We start from the raw sequence: 27,415 nt of genomic DNA on the forward strand, positions 1-27,415 counted from the left end.
GATAAGTTTGGCCTGTTACATAACTTCAAGATAAATTTAAGATAAATTTATGTAGTAAATCGATGAAAAGAAAATGAAAATGGGAAGCCAGCAAAGCAGTGTAATTGCAAAAAGTACTTGTTATTTTTCAATAAGCCAAAGCTAATGACTAAACATAAGTATAAAAAGGTTTGGCACTTAATGATAGAACACAGGACAGCGTAGTGGTGTTGTCATTTTTTTTTGGGATGGGCCTCCAGGGTTTATTAATTATTAATCCATCCAAAATTCACTTATAATGCACAGTTCAACCAGCACTTTGAGCAAGGTGAAAGAATTTATACTCCTGTCTGCTAATAATGTAATATTACAACATGTATTGTTCAATACAAGTCAGTATGCCAAGGCATTGAGCAATACAGTTTGCAAGAAATGCAGTATTTAGTTTAGTACTGATAATATTGTTCTAAGTAAAATAAAAAAACAAGCCCACAATAAGGTCAGACCCATCCTCCACTGAAAACATTGCTTCCTCTTTACCTCAAAATCAAGTGCAAAGGAGAAAAAGCACCCCTCCTAAATGCACATTAGTTTGTCACATTATTTATTATGCAAAGCATGACTGATACAGCAATTCAATAGAGTATCTGAGGACTCAGAGTATCATCCTTATCTGTACTGTTTCACACAGGGCTGAATGATTTCCTTTTAACAGGGAGGTTGATGTTGAGTGAGAAATCTGACCTGTTCAAACATGAAGGCGAACTCCACGCTGTCTACAGGAATGTTCTCTGTGTCTGTGAAACAGAAGAGCTTAAAATAAAACTTCCAACCTCCACCTTGCTCCTCTCCTCCCTCTGCCAACCTGAAACAAAAGAGAGTGAAAACATGATAGACCAGGGAAAAATGATTATTATTATTTTTCTTTCTTATGTAAACTTCATATTTTATCAGTTGGGTACATTTTAGATTGGATCGAGCTAATAGTGCTTAATCAGCGAAATAAAGCACAACTCAAACTCACTTTTCAAACTTGGCGAGGACATCAGCCACTATGGAGCGGCTCTCAATGGCTTTGTCAGTTTTGCTGTTATGTTCAAACAGAGCAAACATGTTCCTGCTGTCTTCCATGGCCAGGCCCTTCAACAGTTTATCCACCACCTACCATACACACAAGTTGTAAATAGTTATAACTGTAAATAACGTAATATAAACAATGCCATAAAATAGTAATAGTAAATGAACAAGCGTTCTCAAAAGCATGTTCATGTGTGGGTATATGTGTGTATACCTCTCCTGCAGTGGTGTGTGAGCTGATAGTAATTTTGCAGGACCCGCCTCCATGGCAATATACAGTCGATGTCATTTCCTGTCTGCTGAGAATGGCTCTAAGTTCTGCACGTGATGGCACACATTCCCGTCCACGCACATGACGGAGTGCATCTTGGGAAAATGCTGCATAGCGATCCATCTCTGTGCCTGGATATAACTCCCGCATCCTAAACAGAGAATAAGTAACTCAATTAATGAATCAATAAACATCTAAAGCAACTTTTGGTCGCTGACGTTGATTTAAAGAAAACGTTCTGCAAAAATCAAATGTACGCAATTTTTCACTTACCCAAAGTGTAGTTAATAAGCCAAGACATGTTTGGTATTCAAATTTAGCTTCTTTAGTTTTAGCACTGGAGCGATGTTGCTGACAAACACATTGTCTAAAATGGCAGCCCACAACATTCAGCAGTGAAGTTGTGTTAAATTTTATAGCTCAGAGTAAGTCATATTCTGCCTTAAACCACATTGACGAGTCTGCATGACCTTAATTATGATCTGTATGTGGTTTGAGCAGGTTGAGCGAAGTCTTTGTGTTTATACAAAACATTTGAGTACTGAATTTTGTGTTTGTTAGCAATGTTACTCTTGTAGCTCTAGGGCTTAAACTAAAGCAGCAAAATGTGGATCCCAGTCATTTCTTGACTGGGCTAAAATTATAAATTCGATTTTTTTGCAGCAGTACTCTTCTTAGAAATTCCAACCCATGATCAATAAGGAAACAATCGACATTTCAAAAACTCCCGCATACCTCACATACAGACACTTACCTCTTGAGATGGAATTTAAGGTACTTGAGGATGCTCCTGGATGAGGGACTAAAGGTACAGCACATGCAGGCTATGATTCTCCAGCCACTCATGTGGGTGGGGCCACCTGGCTGTGGGGGACGTGTAGTTTGCTTGATAAGTTGGCAGTAGAGTTCATCCCGCAGAGGTCGGAGGTCATGACCTGTCTGCAGAAGGCCCTGGATGATAGGCACAGGGTCAGCTACACCTTCCAACTGCTGCAGAGTGCTAAAGAGCTTCAGAGCCTCTGCTTGCAAAGTGCTGTAGTTCCGGCCCTTTTCATCTATAGCACAAGAGAAAGAGATAGTTCTTACAACGTTATAATGCTAGCAGCACTACTTAATAAACCTTTCTACCACCCAGTGACTGGCCCACGGCAGTGGCATAGGCTTTTCCCTCCTTTGAGATCTATAATAATCCCCGCATTGTCTTATAATATCATTCTTGCTTATTCAGCCATGCCACTGCACAACCTTATTCTCCCCTCATTACCATAATTCAGCATTTCTTTTTAGGTTTTGTACTACAACCCCAATTCCAATGAAGTTGGGACGTTGTGTAAAACATTAATGAAAACAGAATACATCCTTCATTTCTTCAGACTCCTATCCACTCTCCCACTGACAGGAGTAGCTGGTGGAGCTGCATGGCCTGGGCTTGAGCTTTTCATTCTGTTGGAGAAGTTCAACTCTGTGGCAGAGGGGTGCAAGTGGGAAGCTGGAACTGTGCATGCAGTAAAATGGGTTGATTTACAAGATTTCGTGTACCAAACCAAAGCACTCGATGCATTCCTTGTGCAGATCCACTCTCGACAAGTGCTTACTGTGTTTTGCAATTCTTCGCTAATTTCTCCATGGATGACAAAATGCATGTTTATCTGGGACAAAGCTAGCAGGTTAGCATGTGTGGTGAGGGCTGAGCTGACCCAGTCCACATGATGCTAAACAAAAATTTGCATTTTTTTTAAACAGCGTGAATAGTACTTACAACCCTAATTCCAATGAGGTTGGGACGTTGTGTAAAACATAAATAAAAACAGAATACGATGATTTGCAAATCCTTTTCAACCTATATTCAATTGCATACACTACAAAGACAAGATATTTAATGTTCAAATGGATAAACTTTATTGTTTTTTGCAAATATTTACTCATTTTGAATTTGATGCCTGCAACACATTCCAAAGACGTTGGGACAGGGGCAACAAAAGACTGGGAAAGTTGAGGAATGCTCAAAAAACACCTGTTTGGAACATTCCACAGGTGAACGGGTTAATTGGAAACAGGTGAGTGTCATGATTGGGTATAAAGGAAGCATCCCTGAAAGGCTCAGTCGTTTGCAAACAAGGATGGGGTGAGATTCACCACTTTGTGAACAACTACATGAGCAAATAGTCCAACAGTTTAAGAACAACATTTCTCAACGCAGAATTGCAAGGAATTTAGAGATTTCATCATCTACAGTCCATATTATCATCAAAAGATTAAGAGATTCTGGAGAAATCTCTGCAAGTAAGCAGCAAGGCAGAAAACCAACATTGAATGCCCGTGACTTTTGATCCCTCAGGCGGCACTGCATTAAAAACTAACATCATTCTGTAATGGATATTACCACATGGGCTCAGGAACACTTCAGAAAACCACTGTCAGTGAACACAGTTCGTCGCTCCATCTACAAGTTCAAGTTAAAACTCTGCCATGCAAAGAGAAAGCCATATATCAACAACACCCAGAAACACCGCCGGCTTCTCTGGGCCCGAGCTCATCTGAGATGGACTGACACAAAGTGGAAAAGTGTCCTGTTGTCTGATGAGTCCACATTTCAAATTGTTTTTGGAAATCATGGACGTCGTGTCCTCCGGGCCAAAGATGAAAAGGACTGTCCGGATTGTTATCAGCGCAAAGTTCAAAAGCCAGCATCTCTGATGGTATGGGGGTGTGTTAGTGCCCATGGCATGGGTAACTTGCACATCTGTGAAGGCACCATTAATGCTGAAAGGTACATGCAGATTTTGGAGCAACATATGCTGCCATCCAAGCAACGTCTTTTTCAGGGATGTCCCTGCTTATTTCAGCAAGACAATGCCAAGCCACATTCTGCACATGTTCCAACAGTGTGGCTTCATAATAAAAGAGTGCGGGTACTAGACTGGCCTGCCTGCAGTCCAGACCTGTCTCACATTGAAAATGTGTGGCACATTATGAAGTGCAAAATACGACAATGGAGACCCCGGACTGTTGAGCAACTGAAGTTGTACATCAAGCAAGAATGGGAAAGAATTCCACCTACAAAGCTCCAACAATTAGTGTCCTCTGTTCCCAAATGCTTATTGAGTGTTGTTAAAAGGAAAAGTGATGTAACACAGTGGTAAACATGCCCCTGTCCCAACTTCTTTGGAATGTGTTGCAGGCATCAAATTCAAAATGAGTAAATATTTGCAAAAAACAATAAAGTTTATCCATTTGAACATTAAATATCTTGTCTTTGTAGTGCATTCAATTGAATACAGGTTGAAAAGGATTTGCAAATCATCGTATTCTGTTTTTATTTATGTTTTACACAACGTCTCAACCTCATTGGAATTAGGGTTGTAAGTACTAGTCACGCTGTTTAAAAAAAATGCTAATTTTTGTTTAGCATCATGTGGACTGGGTCAGCTCAGCCCTCACCACACATGCTAACCTGCTAGCTTTGTCCCAGATAAACATGCATTTTGTCATCCATGGAGAAATTAGCGAAGAATTGCAAAACACAGTAAGCACTTGTCAAGAGTGGATCTGCACAAGGAATGCATCGAGTGCTTTGGTTTGGTACACGAAATCTTGTAAATCAACCCATTTTACTGCATGCACAGTTCCAGCTTCCCACTTGCACCCCTCTGCCACAGAGTTGAACTTCTCCAACAGAATGAAAAGCTCAAGCCCAGGCCATGCAGCTCCACCAGCTACTCCTGTCAGTGGGAGAGTGGATAGGAGTCTGAAGAAATGAAGGACTCCAAAGTATGCACATAGGTGCTGAAAGAAAGATGAGTGCACTCCCCAGACAATCATACATGAAGACCCTCACAGTAAGGAACTTATGGACAGTTTAGCTAGGCCAGTGGAAAATCTGGGCCTGTCATGGCCAGATCCCCCACCTCCCCCCATCCACTTTGCGAGTTGCCTATTTTCAAGGGCTGCCCTTCACCAACCATTACCCTCTAACTTTCTTCCTTGTCCAGACATCACTACAGAGGTGAGACGATCATGGGAGAAACCTCTACGGACACAATTCTCCCATCCAAGTCTCTTGGGCATGGTCTACCATCAACAAAGACCTGAATCTTTGTTACTCGGCTATGCCACCTTTGGAAGAGTCTCAGAAGCCTCAGCTTCCATCTAAGGCATGCAGGCTTTATGCCATGTCAGCAAATGTTTTATAAAGCAGCTGGGCATTCAGCAACCATGATGAGCAACATAGCTGTCCTCCTCTTGAAATCAGGCCTGCCTGCTTTAGGACCTTGGAGGTCAGGCCTGCCAGCTTTAGAACCTTGGAGGTCAAGCCAACCCAGAAGTATATACTGAGCTGCAGAGGTCTACTGATTTTTCCCTGTACATGCTCAGCTGCGCATCCCAGGATGCAGGCAGGATCATGAGGTTTAAGTCATCACACAATGGCTCACACTAACACAAATGAAAGAAAGAGAAGAAGGTTCTCCTCTGTGCTCCCTTCATGGTCTGCGGCTTGTTTGGGCCAGTTGTACAAGACATCACCCATAAATTTGAGATGCAGTAGAAGGACTCAACAGCATTCAGCACTATAATGCCCTGTCAGTGAAAGTCACAAAGCTTATGTATACACCAAGCACACATGTTCATACTCCCATACTGTCAGCAAAACCAGATTTTTTAATGTCACAGTGGCCCGTAATTCCTCTGTCCATTCAGCTCCATAACCAGTACAGACAGTTTAGAGCATATGCGGCCAGGATACAAGGTGTTCAGGAATCTGCCTCTGTTGTACACCAACATGCAGCCATTCAGTCAGTCCCAGGCTGATAACTCTAGGGGGCATCAAATTGTTCAGTAGCAACAACTTGCCCTATTTCAGAAGTGGAAAGTGCAGACTCTAAATGCTGTTCAAAAAGGCAATGCCTTGCAGTTCACCAGCAGGCCTCCAGGGCTCGCTGGTGTCACACAAACAAAAGTGTCAACTTTAACAGAGCCTTATCTAAAGCTGGAGATATGCCTCCCTTCAGAAAAAGGCACAATACACTTAGTATAGAGGGGAGAAACTAAGGCAGGGTTTTACCAGAGATACAGATGACTGAAGCCTGAGGCCAGTCCTGGATCTCAGGTTCCTGAACCAAACACTGTGAAAATGCCTTTTTGCATGATTACACACCATTGCCTCTTCAGATCAGTCAGGCAAGCAGATTATTCCACCACTTTAGACCTGAAGGATGCTTTATTTCACATTCCCATAGTAGAGAGGCACAAGTATTTCAGGTTTCCCTTTCGGGGAAAAGCTTACAAATTTTACGTTCTTCCGTTCGGCCTGGCATCAAGCCCTTGTACTTTTACATGTGCATGTTCTTATACTATGCTATGCTACCTCAATGACTCTCTACACAAACACCAATCAAGCATCTACGCACGTTGGATTTTTTAATAAATTGGGAAAACAGTTGTCTTGTTCCTGGTCAAAGAACAAGTTTCTTATGTCTCATTCAAAATTCACTTTCTTTGCATGTACAACATTTCTGTTGCAAGGCAGAAGCGCATTATAGAAACAGCCCACCCTGCTTTTTATACCTGCAGCTGTATGGCCTCTCAGATTTGATGTTAATGAGCAGAGTGAATGTTATGGAGGTTCAAATCTGTGGAGATTTAGATTGGAAGGTAGTGTTTTCTGTGCTGAAACACATCGACTTCACATCAGGGAGGGCTTGTTATTTAGTTCATTAGCTGCATCAGATGTGTTGGGAGCAGGGAAACTCTGGTCCAGGACTGAGAACCACAGGACAACCTGTGCAACCCCTAGTGTGTGCAGTTATGGTTTAGATATGTTTCATCACGGTACCACTGGGGTAAGCTCTCAGAAATATGTGTATTTTTTTGTTTACATGAAGGTTACTCACAGCTGTGGTGGACATCTCCATAGGGCAGGGGCAGTAGTGGAGTATGTAGAGGATGGTGTGTATAACGCAGTATTGGATTCCTCTTGTAAATCTGATCCACCACTTCTGAGTTTAGCCAGTTCTCCTGAAAAGTCCACAAAAAAAAACACATGCATGTTTTACCTTTACCTAACGAACTGAACTGCTATTTTTTGCATTTAAAATCTTGCTGCGGTTCGGGTCGTCCACGGCCGGAAAGTTCTTCGGCTGCATTTAGCTTTCGACCCAATTAAAGCTCTTGTGTGTGTAGGTGTGTATGTGGGTGGCATATGGATATGTATGTTACCATAATGTCCTGGATGAGTTGTTGCGTGTGTGTGTCTGTGGGTGGTTTGGTATCGATGACGTTCTGCACAGCATTGGCCCAGCGAGACACTTCACTCTGCAGCTTACTGTACAACCTGTAGGAGTGCTTACGTCCAAACACTGTCACACACCAGTAACCTAGACACATACACAGCCACAAATACACAGATAATAGTCATGAATTACTTTTTAATATTAATAGTTATTATTGTGTGTGTGTAATAGTTATTATTGTATATATATATATATATATATATATATATATATATATATATATATATATATATATATATATATATATATGCAATGTGCATCCAATCTCATTTGTCCAAAATGTTCCAGTACAATCAAAAACTGAATTAGCGTAAATTTGTGAAATTCTAAATCATTGCTTTGAAGTCAGAAATTTACATTCTTAGTGTATATATGTGAGTTTTTGTGTGTGTGTGTATGTGTGCGCTGACCAGTCTCTTTGTAAATTCTCTCATCAGGGGGCAGTACGGAGCAGAGGCTGTTCAGCAGTAGAGAGCCCAGTTTGAGTGCATTCCGCTCTGAACTCTTGTAGTAGTCCAGGGAATTATGAGTAAGCAGGAACCAGCGTTTCTTTAGTCTCAGGTTACTACGACTACTGCCCTTCATTTCCTTATGCAGCCATCCTGAGAGGGAGAGGAAAAAAAGAGTGGCTGATTTATCAGATACTACTCAAACACTCTACTACATCACAGGAAAAAATACACAGCTAACACCACATCACACAATATGAATGTGTGCCATTTCAGGCTAGATTTGTTACAGGATTAAATTGGGTTATTATTTTTCTATTTAATGTCCAATTTAGCATTTTGCTAATTAGATCAGGTGTTTAATAAGGTAGAGCACAGTGCTGTCACAACAATTATTTGGCTTAGTTGACTAAAATCGACAATCAAATTAGTTGGCAACTTATTTAGTAGTTGATTAGTTGGTGACGTCATTACGCAGTTTTCTCACTCTCATTAGGAAGGTTTTGACATTACCGCTCACTGAAGACTTAACAACAGCGCAATGGCTGCCTCAAAAACAAAATCCTCAAATGTCTGAGAGCATTTCATGCTAAACTCAGAAAAAAGGTTGCTAGTTGTGCTATTTGTAAACTGACTTTAGCAGGCATGAGAGCACATCCTCCATATTGATGCATCTGAAGAGGAAACTTGTTGGCTCATTGGATGAATAAGATTTCGGTAAGATATGCCCGATCCCAAATCACATACTAGCCCACTAAGTAGTGTGTAAAAATAGTGCATATTCCAGAGCCAGTTTATGAGGAGCCTGGCCACTTCCTATTCCCACCGTTATATTATAAACAGGAATGCTAAACAGCAGAGGGCGCCCGCAAGTGAGTCCTCAATGAATGGGAGTGAATGGCGCTCAACAGCTAAGAAAGTTAAAATAGTTTCTAATCACTTGCCCAGAACTTTTCTTTAATTTTAGAAAGTAGAAGGATGTATTTCACTAAAAAAACAAAGAAATTTTACCTATATATTTCCTTTTTCTACAGCCGACGGGTTTTGGGCAGCAGGAGGCGGGCTTTACTGCTAGAGGGTGATGACTGATTGGCGAACAGAGCAGCTCATTGGCTGTTTGCGCTCACTGACGTCATGGACACATATGAGGCGCCGTTTTAAACTAATATACCTCGAGTTTTAAAACTCTTAAAATATAACAGCAGTGTTAAAATGTTTTATTATACTCATATATATATAATCATATATATAATATACTTATTATTATTATTCAGGAAATTATTGTATTCTTTTCCATTAAAAATGTTTCAACATTTATAAACTACGATTTTGCTCAAACTGTTCACTTTCCAGATAATGTTTACACTTTTAAACATGCATTGTTGTTTTGACATCGAGACCACCGTTGTGTTTAAATTTTGCAAATACAGGACAGCGTTGACAAACTACGGAGCCCCTAAGGGGCCGTGATTTAAAAAAAAACATCCCTTGGAAAAAAAATGTAGTCCGTCGCAAATGTTTTGAATTCCCTCGCAAAATATATGCATTCCGTGTAATATAATAATTCCCCAAAATATCAGACCGCAAGCAAACGTAGGACCAGGGGGTGCCCAGTGACATTGCCTACATTAGAGTTTTGTTTTTAGCATAGCTAATGTTAAAAGCTGTTTTCCCAGTTTCAGTCTATGCTGAGTTTATTCAGCAATTGTTCTCTGCAGTCTCTGTAAATGTAGCTTTTACTGTACGATGACACTCGATCTCAGTTTCAGTTTGCATCACTAATAACAATCATGTTTGATTTTGAGAAGTAACACTATGTCATTATATATCAATCCAAGATCAATGTAAAACTCAACGAGCTGCTCCATGTCTGAGCATAAGCAAAGCACAGCTTTTGCAAGTGAATGCAAACCGTTAGCATCATAATGCAGAACATTTGCGAAGGAATGCATTTTATTTGCGAGGGAAGGCAATGGCACTAACTTTTCTTTTACCATGTCCCCTTTACGGGCTCCATACCAAACAGCTTTCTGTTTTCAGCGAAAACAGTTTTTTGGCTCCACTCACAGACAGTTTCAGGAGCTAGTTTTCAGCAGACATACAGGAGAGCTGGACAAAGGCTTAACATTGAAATTAGATGTTTACACAAAATTATTCATTTAACTGTTCATAGAAAACAACTTTTCCACAAACGTTCACCACTTTCCCTTCCACTAAATCAGAGCGCATTTGCTCTGCAGCGGTGAATGTCCTATTTCAATAAAGACCTGAGACTGTAAAATATAGTTGCAGCAAAATGTAGCCCGACAGCTGAGCACAGAGCACAGACTGTGCTGTTTAAATTAAAAATTTAAATTTAGAACGACTTATTCCTTGATTAAAGGAAAACTGATTTAGTTTTGTTATATTTTATTGCTGCTACTTTCTACATCCTTGGTTATAAATTTTGACAGGAAAAATACATTGGAGTTTTATTTTTTTATCTTTTGTATTAGTTTTGTAACAGTGAATCCTTGAATGTTATTCATCTATTGTTAGTTAGCAAATGCATAAGACTAAATAAGCTACATTTAAGTATTAAGTACATTTAAGTTATTTGGTAATGTGATTCACAATGCGAATAATTGATTATTCGTTTCATGAAACAATCATCTAACGACTTTCAAATTAGTCATTTGTTGTAGCCCTAGCTGTCACCTTCCTTGCTCATTTAGAAATCTAATGCTCACATTGATAGTATAGGCCATTATATTGATAGTGTAGGCTGTTACACAATAAATGCTGCATGAATAAACAGCATGAAAAGGCATTCACATATATTATTCACATCAGAATATTCAGAGTCAAATATAGAGTTTCTTCATAGTCCAGACATGACTCAGTTTAGGATTTTTAAAATTTTAGTTTGTTCACACTGCCAACAAAAGCAAACAAGCAAAAAAAATTGTCTTCAAGTCACAAAGGTGTGCACTGATCCTCACAAAAAGGTGCAAACAATTGAACAGGCTACTTTCTATTTTGAAAAAGTGACCTAGCATATAGCTTACAGAGACTCTCATTAAAGAGCTGAAATTTTGAGTGCTCTCATATGTAGTAACCCAGTTTGAGCTGCTTTTGGAGATACTAACAACATATATGCAGGGCAAACTTATACCATCTTAATGAATTGTGATTGGTGTGTAAAGACCTGTGGCCAAATGTTGAAACATTTGGCTTTGATCTTTGATGTGTGAATGACCTGAGCTCATGTCTCACCCCTGATAATGAATTCTTGGCCCTGGACACGTGTGTCTCCCTTTGAGCGCTGCAGCAGTGCGATCCAGTGATGCATCTCTTCAGGAGTCTCCGCATTACAGTGCAGAAAACGATGAGCTGTTATAATCACAAAAGAGTTCGGCCTAGAGATGCAGGAGAATAAAGTGAGAGAGGAATAGAGGGACCAAGTGGGAAAGAGAGAGTATTGTGAAAGGTTTTATAAGAGTAAACTTCTGTCTTTCAGAATACAGCACGACATAATTTGTAAGATTAGCTTTATCCGAAAATCTGGCTGATTCCCTCTGAATTGTAATGCACATTTTCCCCATGTAGGGATGTGAATTTTGATCTGTGAGTGTCCACGAGAGATGGATATGCGGTTTACCATGGGCAGGGAAAAAATATGCACCCCCAAAAAGTGTATTTTGGGCGAAATTAACTGAAGTAGCCAGAAGCTTACTTTTTAGGTTATATTACTTACTTAAAAAGTAAAAAAAAAAAAACAGTGGTTTACAAATTTAGCAGGAAGCATTTTATGTGTAAAGGATGTTTTTTTCTTCAGATGAGATAAAACTACAGCTAGCTGGTACAACACTAGATGCTGATGAGTACTTGTCATCTTACATGAGGTATTTTCTCCTCAGTGGACGATGTGCCAACATTTTAGTTGGCATAGAAACAGATTTCCACTGCTTCTGGAACTAGTGAACATCAGATAGAATATTTGGCCTAATTAGCAATAAGGCTACAGTATGTGTGCCTTCTCAGCCAATTCTTAAACAATGCATCCTTGGCTTTTGCTCATGTTTAGGGACTTGTGTTTTGGAGTGGCAAAGTTTCACTGAATGAATCTGTATATTTTATCTGTCTTCTTGTGATGAACAGGAACAAATACCCATGTACAACTCCATCCCCAGGTGCAATACATAGGCTTAGAACATAATCATCTTGCACAAATGTGTGTATGAGATTGTATTTTGTGCATGTACCTCTCTGGGTTGTCTGAGGCACACACAGAGTCAATCATCCCTACATCTAATGTGCCCTAAAAAGAGAGAGAGATTGTGGTTACAACACTTATACAACACATTTATGGTATTATTTAATATTTTGATCATTTATTTTGGTTTGCCTAAGTGTGTGTGTGTGTGTGTGTGTGTGTGTGTGTGTGTGCGCGTGTGTGTACTCACTACAGCGTTCTGTGGGTTAGCCTGTTCATCGTGCATCTCTCTGATTTCCTGTTCGGTAGAGGTGTGCACCTGACTCAGAACACTGAACCAGTGGCTACAGATCACATGGAGAAGCAGTCAGATAAAAAACTGGCATCCAATACTCAGGTAACCTTTCATCTGTACACATGGAACATGCTAGGGATACATCTTTTTACAGACAAATAAACAGACACCATATGGCTACTCTGCATGCAGCAAGTGGAGTTGGGTTGTAAAGATATGACTCCATAGGGACAGACCAGATGGACATCCTCCATGCACACACACACACACACATGCTCTCTCACACACATTGATTTTCTTTTACCTTGCATCCTCTGCAGTGTCTGCTATGAGGTGGTATGTTCTCTCAGGCATTATGATGTCTATTCCATTCTCTTTCCCCGTGTTGTCAATGATCTCTCTAACAAGGACAGAAAGAAAAACAGAAGTTATAAAGCGCCATCAGGACTGGTACACTGTCCCCTGCAGTGTGGGCCCCTGCAGTGTGCTCTAGGCCTGGCATCACTTGGTTCTTTCTCTTTTTCAGACAATCGAGTACTGGTCTAAGCCTCATTCTCTCTGCCTACACGACTAATGTCTATTTCACATTAAGCTGGCCATAACTGTTGGGATTCTGTCAGTTACATTCTGACTGATCGGCTGCCTGCATATCCATGAATATGCACTTCCATGCAACAGGTTAAATCTGTCTGCTAAACTTTTGCGAGCAGTTGGCCACACTGCACTCCATCTTTGGGAGAAAGGTATAGGTAGTGGATTGTGAATTACACAGTAGAGGTTTGTTTTTCAGTCCCACACACACACACACACACACACACACACACACACACACACACACACACACACACACATATATATATATATATATATATATATATATATATATATATATATATATATATGTTTTAATGATCGTTCTGCTTTAATTAGGCTATGCATTAATTTGCAGGATTTTTCTTCATGTGTGCTTTGTCCCGCTCCCTCCTGCACTGGGCTGGTTACCACCTGCTCCCACACACACTGAAATTAGTCCTACGCTGGAAGATATTGGGGTGGGTCCCATAGGTCCAGAGGGAACCCCGTGGTAGAGCAGACCTTTGTTTCACAGCATCACATGTTTGAAGGTTACTCAAGGTTACTTTAGGAATTTACTAGCTAGATACTAAACAAGACGTGCCTGACTGTTTTCTGGCATATACCGTTTTGTGTTTTTGTTTTAAAAACCCTGTCATAAAAATAACCTGTCCCTACAGATTACACAAAAATAATGATTTGCAGTTGATTGCTTTGCAACTGGCCCTTTCCTGTCAAAGTAGAAAATTGGCCAATTAAAGTTAAGTGCTTTAAGTCCTACTATTCTTATGGTGCCTTCCTATTTTATTTTAACACAGAACTGTTATATTAAAAAGCAGAATGTTTTCTTGTAACTATTTTCTGGATTAGCATATAAACATTATGAGTATAAATTATGAACATAAGGATATGATAATAAATACGTAGTACACTGAACAGAAAGTTGTTGGTAACAGCCTTAATTTCACCCTAAATTTAACTATTGCTCCTCACTATGACCCTCCCCTGAAAACAATCTGGGGCAGCCCCTGTGCACTGGGCCCTTACTTGGCTTCATGCATGTCCAACATGCCCTTCATCCTCTCCTCAGCATCATTGTCATAGTAGATGAGTTTGCTCTGACGGAGCACAAACCAGCGACGTCTCCAGTTACGGCGAGACAGTGTGGAGGAGCCTCCACCTTTCTTCTGGAGCCAGCCCTGCTTCAGAGCCTCCTGCCTGCTCCGAAACCACAGAAACGTCTCATCCTTCAACACACACCAACGCCGCTTCCATGAGTTCAGCAGACCACCTGCTCCAAGCACCCACATGCAAAACAGACAGAGTTAAAGAAATTGAAATAAAAATCTGCAGAATAGAGGACACAGGCAAGAGAGAGAAGTAAAGAGCACAGAGAACAGAGCATAAGTTTATTTTGTACCTTTGATATATAGGAAGCTGTGGAAGTAAGGCAGAGTGACACAGCTGTATACAGAATCTCTTCGATATGATGATTCATCGTCTGTATCAAACCTATCAAAGTCATCCTCGCTGTCATCAAACTTGAGAGAGAAAGAGAGAGAGTTAGTGTTAGTAATAAATGTTACTAAGTGTTTGAAGCAAATGGAATATTTTTAAAAACTTAATTGGCTCAACTAGCTATCAATAAATAAACATGCTTGGTTGTAATGTATTTTTAAAACTTTCATTAAAAATCACTGCATCCATACTTTTTGGCCTACTGTCTGTGTGTGTGTTTGTTCTCTGCATCAATGTGTGGAGACTCACTGATGACTGGGCTCCCTCTGAGCTGAACCTGTAAGCCCCTGAGCTGGCACTGGTGCTTGTCGCCAAGGAGCTGCGGTGGTCCTGTGACCAGCGGCCACTCTGGGGCAGACAGAGGGGCATGCTGGGAGGCATGTTGATGCCACCTTCATCATAATCATCAGCATCATAATCAGAGTCCTCATTCGGTGGAATAAGCTCCACCCCGTCCTCCTCCTCTTGTTGCTGGGACATGCAATAGGCAGCATCCCTGCTGCAGGGTGGGCCAAGATAGGCTAAGGGCAGATTTGTGGATGGGACCGGGGGTGGGGCCATGCGGTCATTAGCGTAGGGATCTTCCTCTGATGAGTCGTCGCTGGTGCGGATCCCACTGGTCCTCTGTCCATCTGAGTGACCATGCTCACTGGGGTTTGGAGAGTCTTTAAAGCCTTCCTCGTCCGCACCTAAGCCTTCATCAACCTCCTCTTCCTCCTCACCCCCATGCCTACCTCGGCCTATGGCCTCTAGTGCGAGAGAGCTCTCAATGTTACGCACACACTCATCTATCTCGTGGAAGTTGAGCGAGGAGAGGAATTGCTGGGCTGCCCTGCAGGCCTCCTCCTCCAGCCGCAGCAGCTCCTGGTCCCGCAGATGCTGTAGACGAGCCAGTGAGTGAGCATTCAGGCTCTGCTCCCGCGTCTCCTTCTGCCTCCTCAGACCCTCAATCTCCCGCTCCAGACGCAGGATCTCCTCAACCTGAGATGTCTCATTTGGTCGCACATCCTCTTCAAACACTTCCTCAAACACCTCCTCTTCAAACAGTGGTGCAGGCAGCTCACTTTTAAGTGAAGCACATGAGGGTGGTGTGAGTTGCTTTCTAAAAATGTCCTCTTCTCTCTTTCGCTGATCCTCCGCTCTGCGTGCCTCCTCAGCCTGTGCGTAAGTGACAAAAAACTACATTACCCAGCATGCAACACTAGATGTGCAGAATGAAGTATGACTATTGTTTGTTTTATGCTACTATCATGATTAGTCAGAACAAGGGGTTCCCATGTAATAAATAGGAAGAAAATTCCAAGGTCCTGTTTGTCATGAACTCAACATTAATCCATTGTCTGAGTCATGTGAGAAACCAAAGAAAATTTTGATTCTTTTTTTTTTTTTTTTACCTCTTGGCCCTGTCGCTCCACCTCAATCCTCTGCCTCTCTCTAAATAACAAAAAACAGACCAGCACACTCTTAGAATGGAAACTGAACAATAAACAGCCTTAAATAAATTGTCTTAAAACATATTGATACCTGTGGGATTACCTGGTTAAATAATAATAAACCCAGATCATTCTTAAACTCATTATGGACTTTGCATTCACGACATTACCGTTAGAAGTAATAGTCAAAAAATATACTGACACTGTGAAAAACCTTGTATCTTTTTTTTTTTTTTTTACATAATTTGAAAATGCCAGCTGTCGTCAAAGTTTCAAAATGATCTAAAAATGGCCCTAAGTGACTTAAAATAAAATATTCATTCATTAAACATTCATTAAAAGTGAAGACTGTAAAATTACATTTCTGGAGATACAAGGTCTTGTTCTGACAGTGATGATACAAAATATAGTGATGATACAAAACAGTGAATTCCCAACATTCACATACACAAAATATGATAATCAGACTGTAACGCCTACCTCTCTAGCTCCTCCTCTCTTCTTCTCCACTCTTCTTCTTCCCTCTTCTTCTTCTCCTGCAGGAGCTGTGAATAAAGTTGTCGTGCCCTTTGACCTCTGATTCTTTTTTGGAGTGTGACAGAGGCCCAGCGAAGCATCTGAAAGCGCCTGCGCCAGAATAGCGCCCTCCAGTTCTTCTGGATCACCACCACACACTGCAACAGTCGCCTGTACTGCCTCCTATAGGCCAGAAGGAGAAAAGAGTCTGTGTATCCTACAGGCAGTGATATTTAGTCTCAGTCCACCAGAGCTAAGCCTGACACTGAGAATATATAGTTTACTGTTCCCTCTGATTGAATTTGTCTAGAAATGAATAAGATGATTTACAGCAAGCAAAACATTTTAAATTGAATAGCACTCATCCCTGAACTTAAAATAAATGTCAGGGACTTAAAAATGGTTCTTCTATGGCATTGCTTCAAATGCTTTTAGCATTGTTATTTTTAAGAATAGTAAAGAGAGGAACAGAGAAAGATGAAGATGCAAGGAGTAGAGGTCGTAAAGGTGGATGACTTCAAATATCGTGGGTCAACCATCCAGAGCAATGGACAGTGTAGAAAAGAGGTGAAGAAGAGGGTGCAGGCAGGATGGAGTGGGTGGAGACGGGTGTCAGGGCTGATGTGTGACAGAAGGATAGCAGCAAGAGTGAAAGGGAAGGTTTACAAGACAGTAGTGCGTCCTGCTATGATGTATGGTTTGGAGACTGTGGCTCTGTCTAAAAGACAGGAGGCTGAGCTGGAGGTGGCGGAGATGAAGATGCTGAGATTTTCGTTGGTAGTGACAAGGATGGACAAGATTAGAAATGAGCAGATCAGAGGGACAGTGAAGGTAGAGCAGTTTGGAGATAAAGCCAGAGAGGCCAGGTTGAGATGGTTTGAACATGTGTTGAGGAAGAATAGTGGATATATTGGTCAAAGAATGTTGGAGATGTAGCTGCCGGGTAGAAGGAGAAGAGGTAGACCTCAGAGAAGGTTTATGGATGTAGTGAAGGTGGACATGGAGATGGTTGGTGTAAAAGTATAGGAGGCAGTGGATAGGGCAAGATGGAGGCAGATGATCCGCTGTGGTGACCCCTAAAGGGAGCAGCCGAAAGAAGAAGAAGAAGAAAGAGAGGAACAGAGAATAACAGTCTTGCTCTCCAGAGCAAAAAGAACTACAGAAGGCATAGAAGTGTTGATGTATGTTTACATATGAGTGTGTGTTTGTTTACCGTGCCCTGTAGCCCAGTATGTGGGCCTGTATAATGGCTGCAGCCCTGAGCACCTCCTCCTCTCTCTTCTTTTCCAATCGCAGCTCTAGACTCTCCTTCAAGAACACCTATCAGAACCAAGGTTAAGAGAAGAGTGTGAAAGTTTAGAGAATGTTAACCAGAATGCTAGGAGAATTAAAAAATAACACTTTTGAAACACACTTTTGTCTTTCCCAGCTGCCACTCTGCATTGCTGCTGTCATAGAGGCGGAGCAACTGCAGACATGCCTCTTTGTGATCATTACACATGGCCACACCCTTCAACAGCACATAATATCTGACAAAAAAGAACAAAACAAAACAAATATTACCCATCAAGCACACAACATATATCAACATTATTTGTGGATGTCGGAGAATGAATAAGTTTGTGCTGTTCCCCTCCTGTAGTGTTAGAAAGCTTTTGCCCCTGAAGTCTTATAGTAGTTTGCATTTAAGATGTTGACTGCCCATCCGTGTGACCTCCAAATCCATTCTAGACAGTGTACACCCGCTTTACTCTATACTCTGTTCCTTAACTGTTCATGATCTCACCTGAAATATTTTCTATATATTTAAAACATCTGCTAGTATGCCAGATTTGACAGACCTATGTTACTCATTGCTTTATCTCATGTGTCTGAACACCTCTGTTTATTGTTTAATCTCATTTCTTTAATTGTAATTCCATAACTTTGATTTGTTTGTGGCAATTCTGCTATCCGGATTTGACCAGAGGAGACCAGAGAAGGTTTCCCTTTACTAAAGGATTATTTCATGCTTGGCCACACTTCTTCTATTCAGAACAGTGCTTTGTGGCAATGACCACTGTAAAAGTACTCTTCAACTACATTTTTTAATTAAATGAACTGAATTAGATGAAACCTAGGTTTAGAAATGTGAACCTGAAGTGACAGCTGGAAACGAGTGAAACCTTGTCACTTGAGTGCATTTACCCCCAGTCTCCCCCCAGATTTTTAAAGACACATCTCCTTAACCCCTAGTTCACGACCAGTTCTTCAGTTTGCTAAAAAAATAAAGAACCATCTCAAATCTCTATTCCTGAAGTGGAGGTGGCAGTCACCTGGAGCAGAAGTCCTGAAAGGTTCTCCGAACTGGAAATCCAGCACGACGGATCCTGACCGTTTCCAGCATTCCGGAATATCTTAACTGGTTCAGTACCAAGGAATGATCAAAACGATCCGGCATCTGAGAGGCAAATAGAGAGAGAGAGAGAGAGAGAGAGAGAGAAAGTAAGAGATGGAGAGAAAGAATAAAAGGGAGTGGGTTTTAAAAAGAGAAAAAGCCACACATCACATCACATCAATACTATCAGTGCTGGTTATTTGTGAATTGCTCTCTTTTAGCACTCTAAAAAATTCTCTTTCTACCCAAAAGTGAACAATAGTAAAGAGTGTTTAGATTCTTTATGAATGACCCCCAACCCCCCCCCCCCCCCCCCAACTCTCTAATGACCTTTGACTCTGTGTGGGCTTGAGGTCGGAAATGGGGTGCTGTGTACCCCACTAATGTTCCTTGGGCTAAATGTCATCTCTGCAGATGGAAGGAAGAGGCACAGAGAGAAGAATGAGGGTAATGGACAGATGAGTGATGAAAGGAGCACTGTGAAAAGTAGAGTCAATAACGGCTCACTCTGATTATCATATTCAGCATAGAATACATTAACATATACTCACACACTGTCTCTCTCTCTCTCATCCTCATACAGGCGTTACCAAGCACATTACCATACTGATACATGCAGCAAAAGTCATAATGCTAATATCTCTATCACACTGTCTGGGAGTATCTGTCTCTCATCCTCTGTTTGTAGATGGGGGTGGATGGCAGTAGGCGTGGGGGGAGGTGGATGTTAGCCTACGTGTTGAATGGCCAGCAGAGAGACTTAAGGCAGAAGTCAAACACTGGGTCAACAGAGAGTGCTCCGATTTAGCATTCTCTACTGTTCTACAGAGCTAACCGAACTATATTTCTGAATTCCTGTAGTCAACTCATCATAATTCAGCATTCATAATTAGATAGCATTCCTGAATTAACATCTTCAGAGTAGTTTCATTTCATTATTAATTTCACTTCACAAGCTGGCAGAATTGCTCTGAAAACAAAAACAAAATGCTTATTCTTTTATTTTTTTTCCCCTAACTTTAGTGTTTGATCTCACACACTTCCATTCAAATAAAAAAAAAAAAAAGTTTCACAACATAGCAATTTTTTTCCTTCTTCGCAAACTACAGTTATACACATAATACTGCTGGCTAAATGCACTTCCATCCACAAACACTTCATAAGAAGCACGTCAGACAGTTCTTAAGGTTTTCCTATTTATGATGCTGTGGTCACCTGTCGAAATTCATAAAAAAACATGGCAGTCAGTGCTGTTGACCAACATATTACATACAATAATAAATAATAGAAACTGAATAATAAATCACCATTAACCTGGTAGAATCATGTAAGCAGCCATCTGTATTTTGCTGGCAGACAGAACGTTGACATGTTCTGACTTAAAAGGGCTTTAGAAATGTTATTTCTATGTTCTAATGTTTAATAAGTCTATTTAAAATTATTTTTAAAAAAGTTTTTTATAAATATCTGAGTGGAAGTATAATTAAGATAACAGCAAAGTTCAACAGGACCTTCAGTTCTATAGCAATTAAACAACATCTGCATGATGCATCTACTGAAATCATTTCTGCACACAGAGTCTGTCTCTCTCTCTTTTTCTCTCGCCTGCACACGCATGCGTGCAGTAAAGTGCTGTAGAAGCTCCTACCACAACAGAGAATATCTCCTCCTCAACTCATCCTGCGATGCTGTGCCTCACAGAGTGTAAGAAAGTGTGTATCCACTACAAGAGTCAGTCATCAACTGCCCACCGTTTTCTCTCTCTCTCACCCATACCCACACGTACACACACACACGCTGGTCACACAATACACCCCTGTGATCTCTTTCAGACACTGCCGGTTGCCATGGTGCTCGGATCCATGCTGGGCTAATTTGTGCGGGTTGTTGGGGGGGTCAGGAAAAGGATTGTGGGTAAAATGGGGGCAGTGGCAAGGCCAGCTGTTTACATTCAAACAGTGAGAGAGCATGTGTGTGTATATATGTGTATGTGAGAATGTGTATATATTATAAATGCATGTAAGGGAAATGTGCGTTCATTTTCATTCTTGTTTTGTTTAAATTTAAGTTTTTAAGTTTTAATTTTATTTACTTATTTCTTTTTTATGTGGATTCTCTTTATTTACATTGTGTAGGTTAAAGGAAATACTCAACCCATTTTCAACATCAATCTACCTGCTGAATCTTTAGTACACAATCAGTGTGATAATGACTTCCTTCATCTAATAAAGGAGTAAAAACGCTCTCAGAACACAGATAACAGAAGTGCATGTCAGTTGGCTTTTACTGTAAGTGCAGCTGTATGCAAGGTTTTGAAAATCCTGGTGAAATTACATTTTTTGTTGATTTTCTAAGTGAAAATAAGTTATCCTCTCCTGGGAACAAACATGGCACTTTTTTCTTTGCTGATTTTAGTGCACAGTTTCTATTTATCTGTTTTAAAATATTGGAGAAAAATAAAACAAATAAAAATGTGGCATGTGTTATTTTTTCCCAATGTGTTAAATTCAGCAAATAAAATAACTTTGCATGAACATGTGCAGAAGAGTGTTCTCTGTAGGGGGATGATGATTTAAAAAAAAAAAAAACTTGACCGGGTGCACCCAAACTTTTGCATTCAACTCTATGCTTTGATTCAGCAAGTTTTCTGTTATTTCGCTAAGTACAGGGAAAAACAGTGGCAAACCATAACTATTAGAGCTAGACCATCAGTTCAGGTCATGAATGTCAAAACTCGGGCAAAAACAATGACAGAAAACACCTTTATGTTAATGAGAATTTCTGATAGCACCCCTACGGAACTGTAGCAGTACATTTGATAAAATATAAACATTTCCAATTTGTAAAACTGATCAAAACTGGTCTCATCCATTGTTAATAAAAACATGATTGATTGATTCCACTGTCACTTACTAATTATGTTAGCAATCTGATGTGTTGGGCCTTCAGTTGAGCTCCTGAAGGGCTAAACAATGGGGGGTTTAATTTGGCTGTATCTACCTAGATAGCATATCAAAAATAAATAAATAAGTAAATAAAAATCTTTATTGGCAAGATTTTCTGTTGCTGGGCAATTTTCTGTTGGCTATTTCAAGATAACTGTATACATGAATGAGCTAAAATTACACATTACAAATTTTCACACAAATCATTAGGCCTCCTCTGAAGACCTAGAAAGCCCTGAGAGGTCAACCATGGGGAACAAGGTTGGGATGTACGAAATACAAGTATTCAAAATACAAAAATTAAGTATCTGTATTCAGTCCAAGTTACATTTTGTAAAATCAGTATTCAACAAGTTATTTTTAGGAAAACTTTTAGGAAAATTATTTTAGAATACTTACTAAACTAAATTTAAAAATATATACCATCTTTAAAAGAAAGGCCATCAATACTTGTTTATCAACTATTTTATAATAAGTGCATGTATAGCAAACAGACTTGTTAAAGTAGCTTAAAAAATGACGTCTTTACAAACACTGAAGTGCCTGCTAAAGCATGAGTAGACTGATAAACTAGTGTTAAACTCCTGAACAGCTTTATCAATAGTGGATATGTTCACTAGTGACAAGCACTGCAGTGGCGATTTCTCTAAGACCGCAAGCGAAGCTCAGCTTCCCCTAAAATGTCAAAAATGAAACGATCAAATATCTACAGTTGTGTTAACATTTAATTGACTACAAATGCGTTAGAACACGTTAATCTCGAAGACAAGTTCGTTCAGAATCAGCTACTTATTGCAAATCAACTAACTCGGTTTTGTTAACTTCTCATACATTCCCGTAGCATCAATGCATTTGCACATATAAGCTGAGCGTCTATTCACTTCAACGGGACTGCATGGAGCGGATTTTTCCATTGCTTCGAAACTTGCATTGGTCATTGGTCTACACCGTCACTTAATCACTGGGAGCTTCAGTCCCTTCGCAGATTTTGCGAGTGAAGTCGAACTGTAACCCATTTCTGCGTGGGTTTCCTCTGGGTTCTCCGGTTTCCTCCCACAGTCCAAAGACATGCAGTCAGGCCAATTGGACATGCTAAATTGCCCCTGGGTGTAAGTGTGTGAGTGACTGTCTGTGTCTGTCTGTCTGCCCTGCAATGGACTGGCGACCTGTCCAGGGTGTATCCTGACTTTCACCCGAAGACTGCTGGGATAGGCTCCAGCACCCCCCCGCGACCCTGACGGAGAAGCGGCTTAGAAAATGGATGGATGGATGGAAATTACTTGACCATTTCCATTGTTCATTGTGTAAAAAAACACACTTATAGTATTTCCTTGTTTCAGTTTGACATAATTTCAACATTTCCTTGTTGGCTAGGTCGGAGTGAACTAGCCAGCTAGCAAGGTGCATATGGTGGCAGACAATGCTAATATTGTTGACCTGATTTTGGCAAAGCCATTTGATAGTCTTCCTTACGAGGAGAACGTTAGAATTAAACAGCAGGGCACATCAATACCTAAGATTGATTTGCTGCAAAAAGTAGGGAAAGGTAACAGGCCTGTTCAGCTCTCCTGGTATGACAAAGTTAGCTGGCTGACTGGAAGTGCTGTGACAAACAAAATGTACTGCTGGCCAGGGCTCTTGATGAAATCATCTCAGGAATCATGCCTTGTCTGGTCAAAACTGGGTTTCGGAGATCTGTCTAACTAAGGCCATTTTGTTGAAAAGGAACGGAGGGCAAAAGTTGTGTATAAATAAATTGACAAATTTTATGAAATAAGCTGACAATGAGCAAGACCAGCAGCCGCCACTGAAGCACTGATACTGTGTTTCATAGCCTAGTGTTACAAAACTGAAAGTGACTGGAAATCAAACAGCTACTCATTTTATAGTCAAATTTGCAAGATTCTGTTATTAAGATATGGTGAACTGTGTGCTTAACTAGAAGGATTGTGGACTTGCTCAGGGGAGAGCAGCAGTGGACTGAAGCGGAAATGTGATGAGAGCGCCAGGAAAAAAAAAGTTGAGAATTTTGGAACTTCGTTCAGATGATGAAACATAAACCGGATAATTACAATACCTATGATTACTATCATTACCAGGAAGGAACAGCATGAATTAAGTAAAAATGACATCTGCATGGTTGTCTAATATGCCTCATGAGGATGTATGTTGAATATATTCTACACATATTGTCAATGTTACTTTCTATGTACTGTAACGGAATACACTGTATTCAGTATTCAGCCATCACTAATTCTGCCAACCTTGCTAAGGAAATGATAATAATTATTATTTGTGGTAATCAACCATGTAATACAGATGAGGCAGATAGAGATCAGATTGAAAACGGCTACAGTATTTGTTAAAGACTCTTTTTCTACAGTCCTCACATGTATGTATGACTGGAAAAAACCCAGTACGCTGGAAAAAGTTAACATTCTGTAGTACTTTGAAGAGCATGACCACCCCTTCCCCACCCACACACACATTCTGTGTGCTGTTTAGGAACAGTTACCAGTTCTCCATAAAAGCTGGAAAAACAGAGTCTAAAAATAAACCTGAGATGGAACAGTATTGATGCATCCTATTTAGACCCACACTCCTCTGGCAATGGCTCTTCACATCTGTGCGTGTGTGAAGTTTATTCCACTTCCACTGTCAGCAGTTCTTTTAGGGACACTCATTTGTTATTTACAAACACATATTCATCACACGTGAGCTTACAGCACCTGCTTCAGAACAAATACTCCATCAGATGGACTGCCTGAGGTAAAGAAAAAGGACACACACACGGGACATATAAAAGTGCTCCCCCCTCTTTTAGGGCTCTTATATCTGCTCCGAGTTCATGATGTGTGACCTCTCCTTCTGTCACCAGTGAATTAAAAACCTCTCTCAGTCTCAAAGCACACACACACACACACACACACACACACACACTCACACACACACACACACAGTGTTCATAAGTCACTCCTTTCAGCCTGTTACCCTGACGGGCTGTGATGGCTGTTATAGTGAGGGTCGAATATATGTTTGTCTACGTATTGTCTTTTTGAAGTCACTGCCATGTTTTGAAGTTTAATTTTAACAAACAGCCAATGGAGTATGTCACCAGCAACTAAATGAAAAACTGAGGTGAGCAAAAGGTTGGTTTGTGTGTCAGTGTATTAAGGAAATGACACAAATAAGACCCAAAATAAGGCAAAACTTGCAGCACTGACATGGTAGTGAGTTGGATGCACTGTGTACACTTACTGAAAACGTTATAGAACACATGATACACTTCCTAGATGCATATGAGTCAAGAGTGTACTCTTATTTTTAAAAAGTTTGTTTTTTCTGCCATTTTGAAGATACACAGAAATCCAGTCTAATGCAGTTTAACCATGAGCTCTGGCCAATCGACACCAATTATTCCATTCTATTCAGATTTTTTTGCATTATCTAAAAACTCATCTGATCAGCCAGGTGGGGTGTCACTGCTCTAATTTACATGAAATTTTCTTTTGCATGTGGTACACAGATCTCCCCATGGGAGAAACAGGCTAAGACATTTTAACATCACCTGTCAGAATTAAAAAGGTGATATGCTGCTATAATAACCAGATAGCAGTTTGAAGTATTGTAGTTTAGTAAGTAGCCATGTCTGGATTCTAACACATGTAAAAAATGCATTTTCCCCTCGACCTTACCTTGCAGATGACTCTGATGAGGGACTTTTGTTCTGTCAGCTCATCTTAGAACACAGCCTGACTCTTCTTTCTCTCTCTGATTGTGTTTGTGTTTGTATGTGTTTTTAATTGTGTGAGACTGTTTAGATGTTTAACTGTTAAATAAAGCAAAGATACATTTCTCCTTCAGTTTGAAGTAGTTAGTATGATTATAATATGAATATATCACAGTAAAGAAAACCACGGGTTAAATTGCTGTTGTCCCTAATGATTTTACTGTTAGAAATGTACTATATGGGCGTTTGTGAATTTACCCAGTTTGGAGGCTATGACTACAAGGATTACTGTACCTAATAGTTAACAACTATGTCAATGTACGATTAGTGACTATAGCTCATGCACAATATGTATCACTCACCCTCTAGTCTTTTATCAGTGGTCAGTTTGTTTTTGACCAAAGGACTACTTCTGATAGCGCAACACACTCTAATATTCTCTTCTACGCTTCCATGTTGGTATAGAGAAAAATTCATAGACAGAATAAAGGACAGCTGATATACTGTGCATCAACAGCTGGGCTACTGTCAGTCACTGTAAACCTACAAAGTGGTAGCTGATGAAAAGACAAATGAGTGAATGTATAGGTTAGCAGGAAACTGTCAGTTTTTTTCAATGCTGTGCTAGAGATAGTACACTACCACTTTTCTGAAACCGATATTGAAGGAATAAATATAGGTTAAACATTTTTTTCTTAAAAAAAATACTTACCTTTAAGATCAGCTATTTTAATTGAAGCTCTTCACTTAAGATGAACATCTAAAAGTAGTTTAGTAGACTAAAACTGCTCTACTACCCCACAGGAAGAAAGTTTTTCTGCCCTCCAATATTGAATACAGCTTTTTTGCTGATATCGACCCAATAACTATAGCCGTTCTTCTGATATGCCATCTCTAGTGGTGTGCTCTCACATAATTGTAATCTAAAATGTGAGATAGAAAGCAATATACCAACAAGAAAGATGCAGAAGTCACAGCAGACCCATGTGAAATAGATAACCAGCGTGGACCATAAACACGTTGACTGTTTTCACTGTTTTAAAGGTCTTCTACAGAGCTCACTCATGAACTGCCAAACAACTGCCAGCATATTACTTGCCCCAGATGGGAGAGTACCACATAAGATCACTGTTAGACTGTTTTAAGAACATTCCTGGTAGCCTTGGGATCACTTCCCACTTAATCTTCTCCAACCTTTGGCCAGAACCTAAATTCTGTTAAATTTGCAGTCAGTACAGTACACTGACTGGATTGTAATTGAAGCCAACACCCTGGATAATAATACACTGTGACATCTTACATCGGCTTGTATTAAGACATTTGTAGTCCCGTTAAGACTTGAATTAAATACATCAATCACAAACACATGCTCAGTCTGAAATTCAGACAGTTGTATCAGTCCAGATAGGAGGCATACAGAAATGGAGATGCAGCACTCTATAAGCAAAGAAGGATCTCTCTCTACCAAAGCAGTTAAAAGGAGCTATTCCAGTAACCCAACGACTTTACAGAAAAGCCTGCAAGTCGTCACCAGCTACAAGAAGCCATTATCCAGACAATGGGGGAACAACTGCTGGCTGACGATCTGGATGCAAACTAATGCAGGTTCAAAAAGCTCTGTATCACGCATATCTCCACCTCCAATTTACACCCATTGCAGCACAAACATCAGCACTCCCTCCCCATCTCTGACTTCTCTCTGGTCAGTCACCCAGCTTGTCTTGAAGATCTATGAAAAGCACATGTGCCTTTCCAGAGACAAGAGGT

The 27,415-nt window shown here is 40.3% G+C and overlaps 1 protein-coding gene across 1 annotated transcript in view; it reads right to left on the reverse strand.

The window, feature by feature from the left end:
• The window catches only part of myo10 (myosin X), an 85,226-nt gene that overhangs the window by 3,242 nt on the left and 54,569 nt on the right, over positions 1-27,415 (reverse strand). The window contains exons 20-38 of the mRNA XM_017699216.2: positions 18,912-19,036; positions 18,011-18,125; positions 17,810-17,916; positions 16,561-16,779; positions 16,042-16,081; positions 14,897-15,805; positions 14,550-14,670; positions 14,177-14,420; positions 12,861-12,956; positions 12,512-12,605; positions 12,311-12,366; positions 11,322-11,464; positions 8,028-8,219; positions 7,544-7,701; positions 7,219-7,342; positions 2,082-2,382; positions 1,271-1,478; positions 1,004-1,140; positions 724-844 (exon numbers count right to left, since the gene is read on the reverse strand). Coding sequence (XP_017554705.2) covers positions 724-844; positions 1,004-1,140; positions 1,271-1,478; positions 2,082-2,382; positions 7,219-7,342; positions 7,544-7,701; positions 8,028-8,219; positions 11,322-11,464; positions 12,311-12,366; positions 12,512-12,605; positions 12,861-12,956; positions 14,177-14,420; positions 14,550-14,670; positions 14,897-15,805; positions 16,042-16,081; positions 16,561-16,779; positions 17,810-17,916; positions 18,011-18,125; positions 18,912-19,036 — 3,510 coding nt within the window. The remainder of the gene's footprint in view (positions 1-723; positions 845-1,003; positions 1,141-1,270; positions 1,479-2,081; positions 2,383-7,218; positions 7,343-7,543; positions 7,702-8,027; positions 8,220-11,321; positions 11,465-12,310; positions 12,367-12,511; positions 12,606-12,860; positions 12,957-14,176; positions 14,421-14,549; positions 14,671-14,896; positions 15,806-16,041; positions 16,082-16,560; positions 16,780-17,809; positions 17,917-18,010; positions 18,126-18,911; positions 19,037-27,415) is intronic.

This window comes from Pygocentrus nattereri, chromosome 19 (assembly GCF_015220715.1).
Source record: "Pygocentrus nattereri isolate fPygNat1 chromosome 19, fPygNat1.pri, whole genome shotgun sequence".
Taxonomy (NCBI): Eukaryota; Metazoa; Chordata; class Actinopteri; order Characiformes; family Serrasalmidae; genus Pygocentrus; species Pygocentrus nattereri.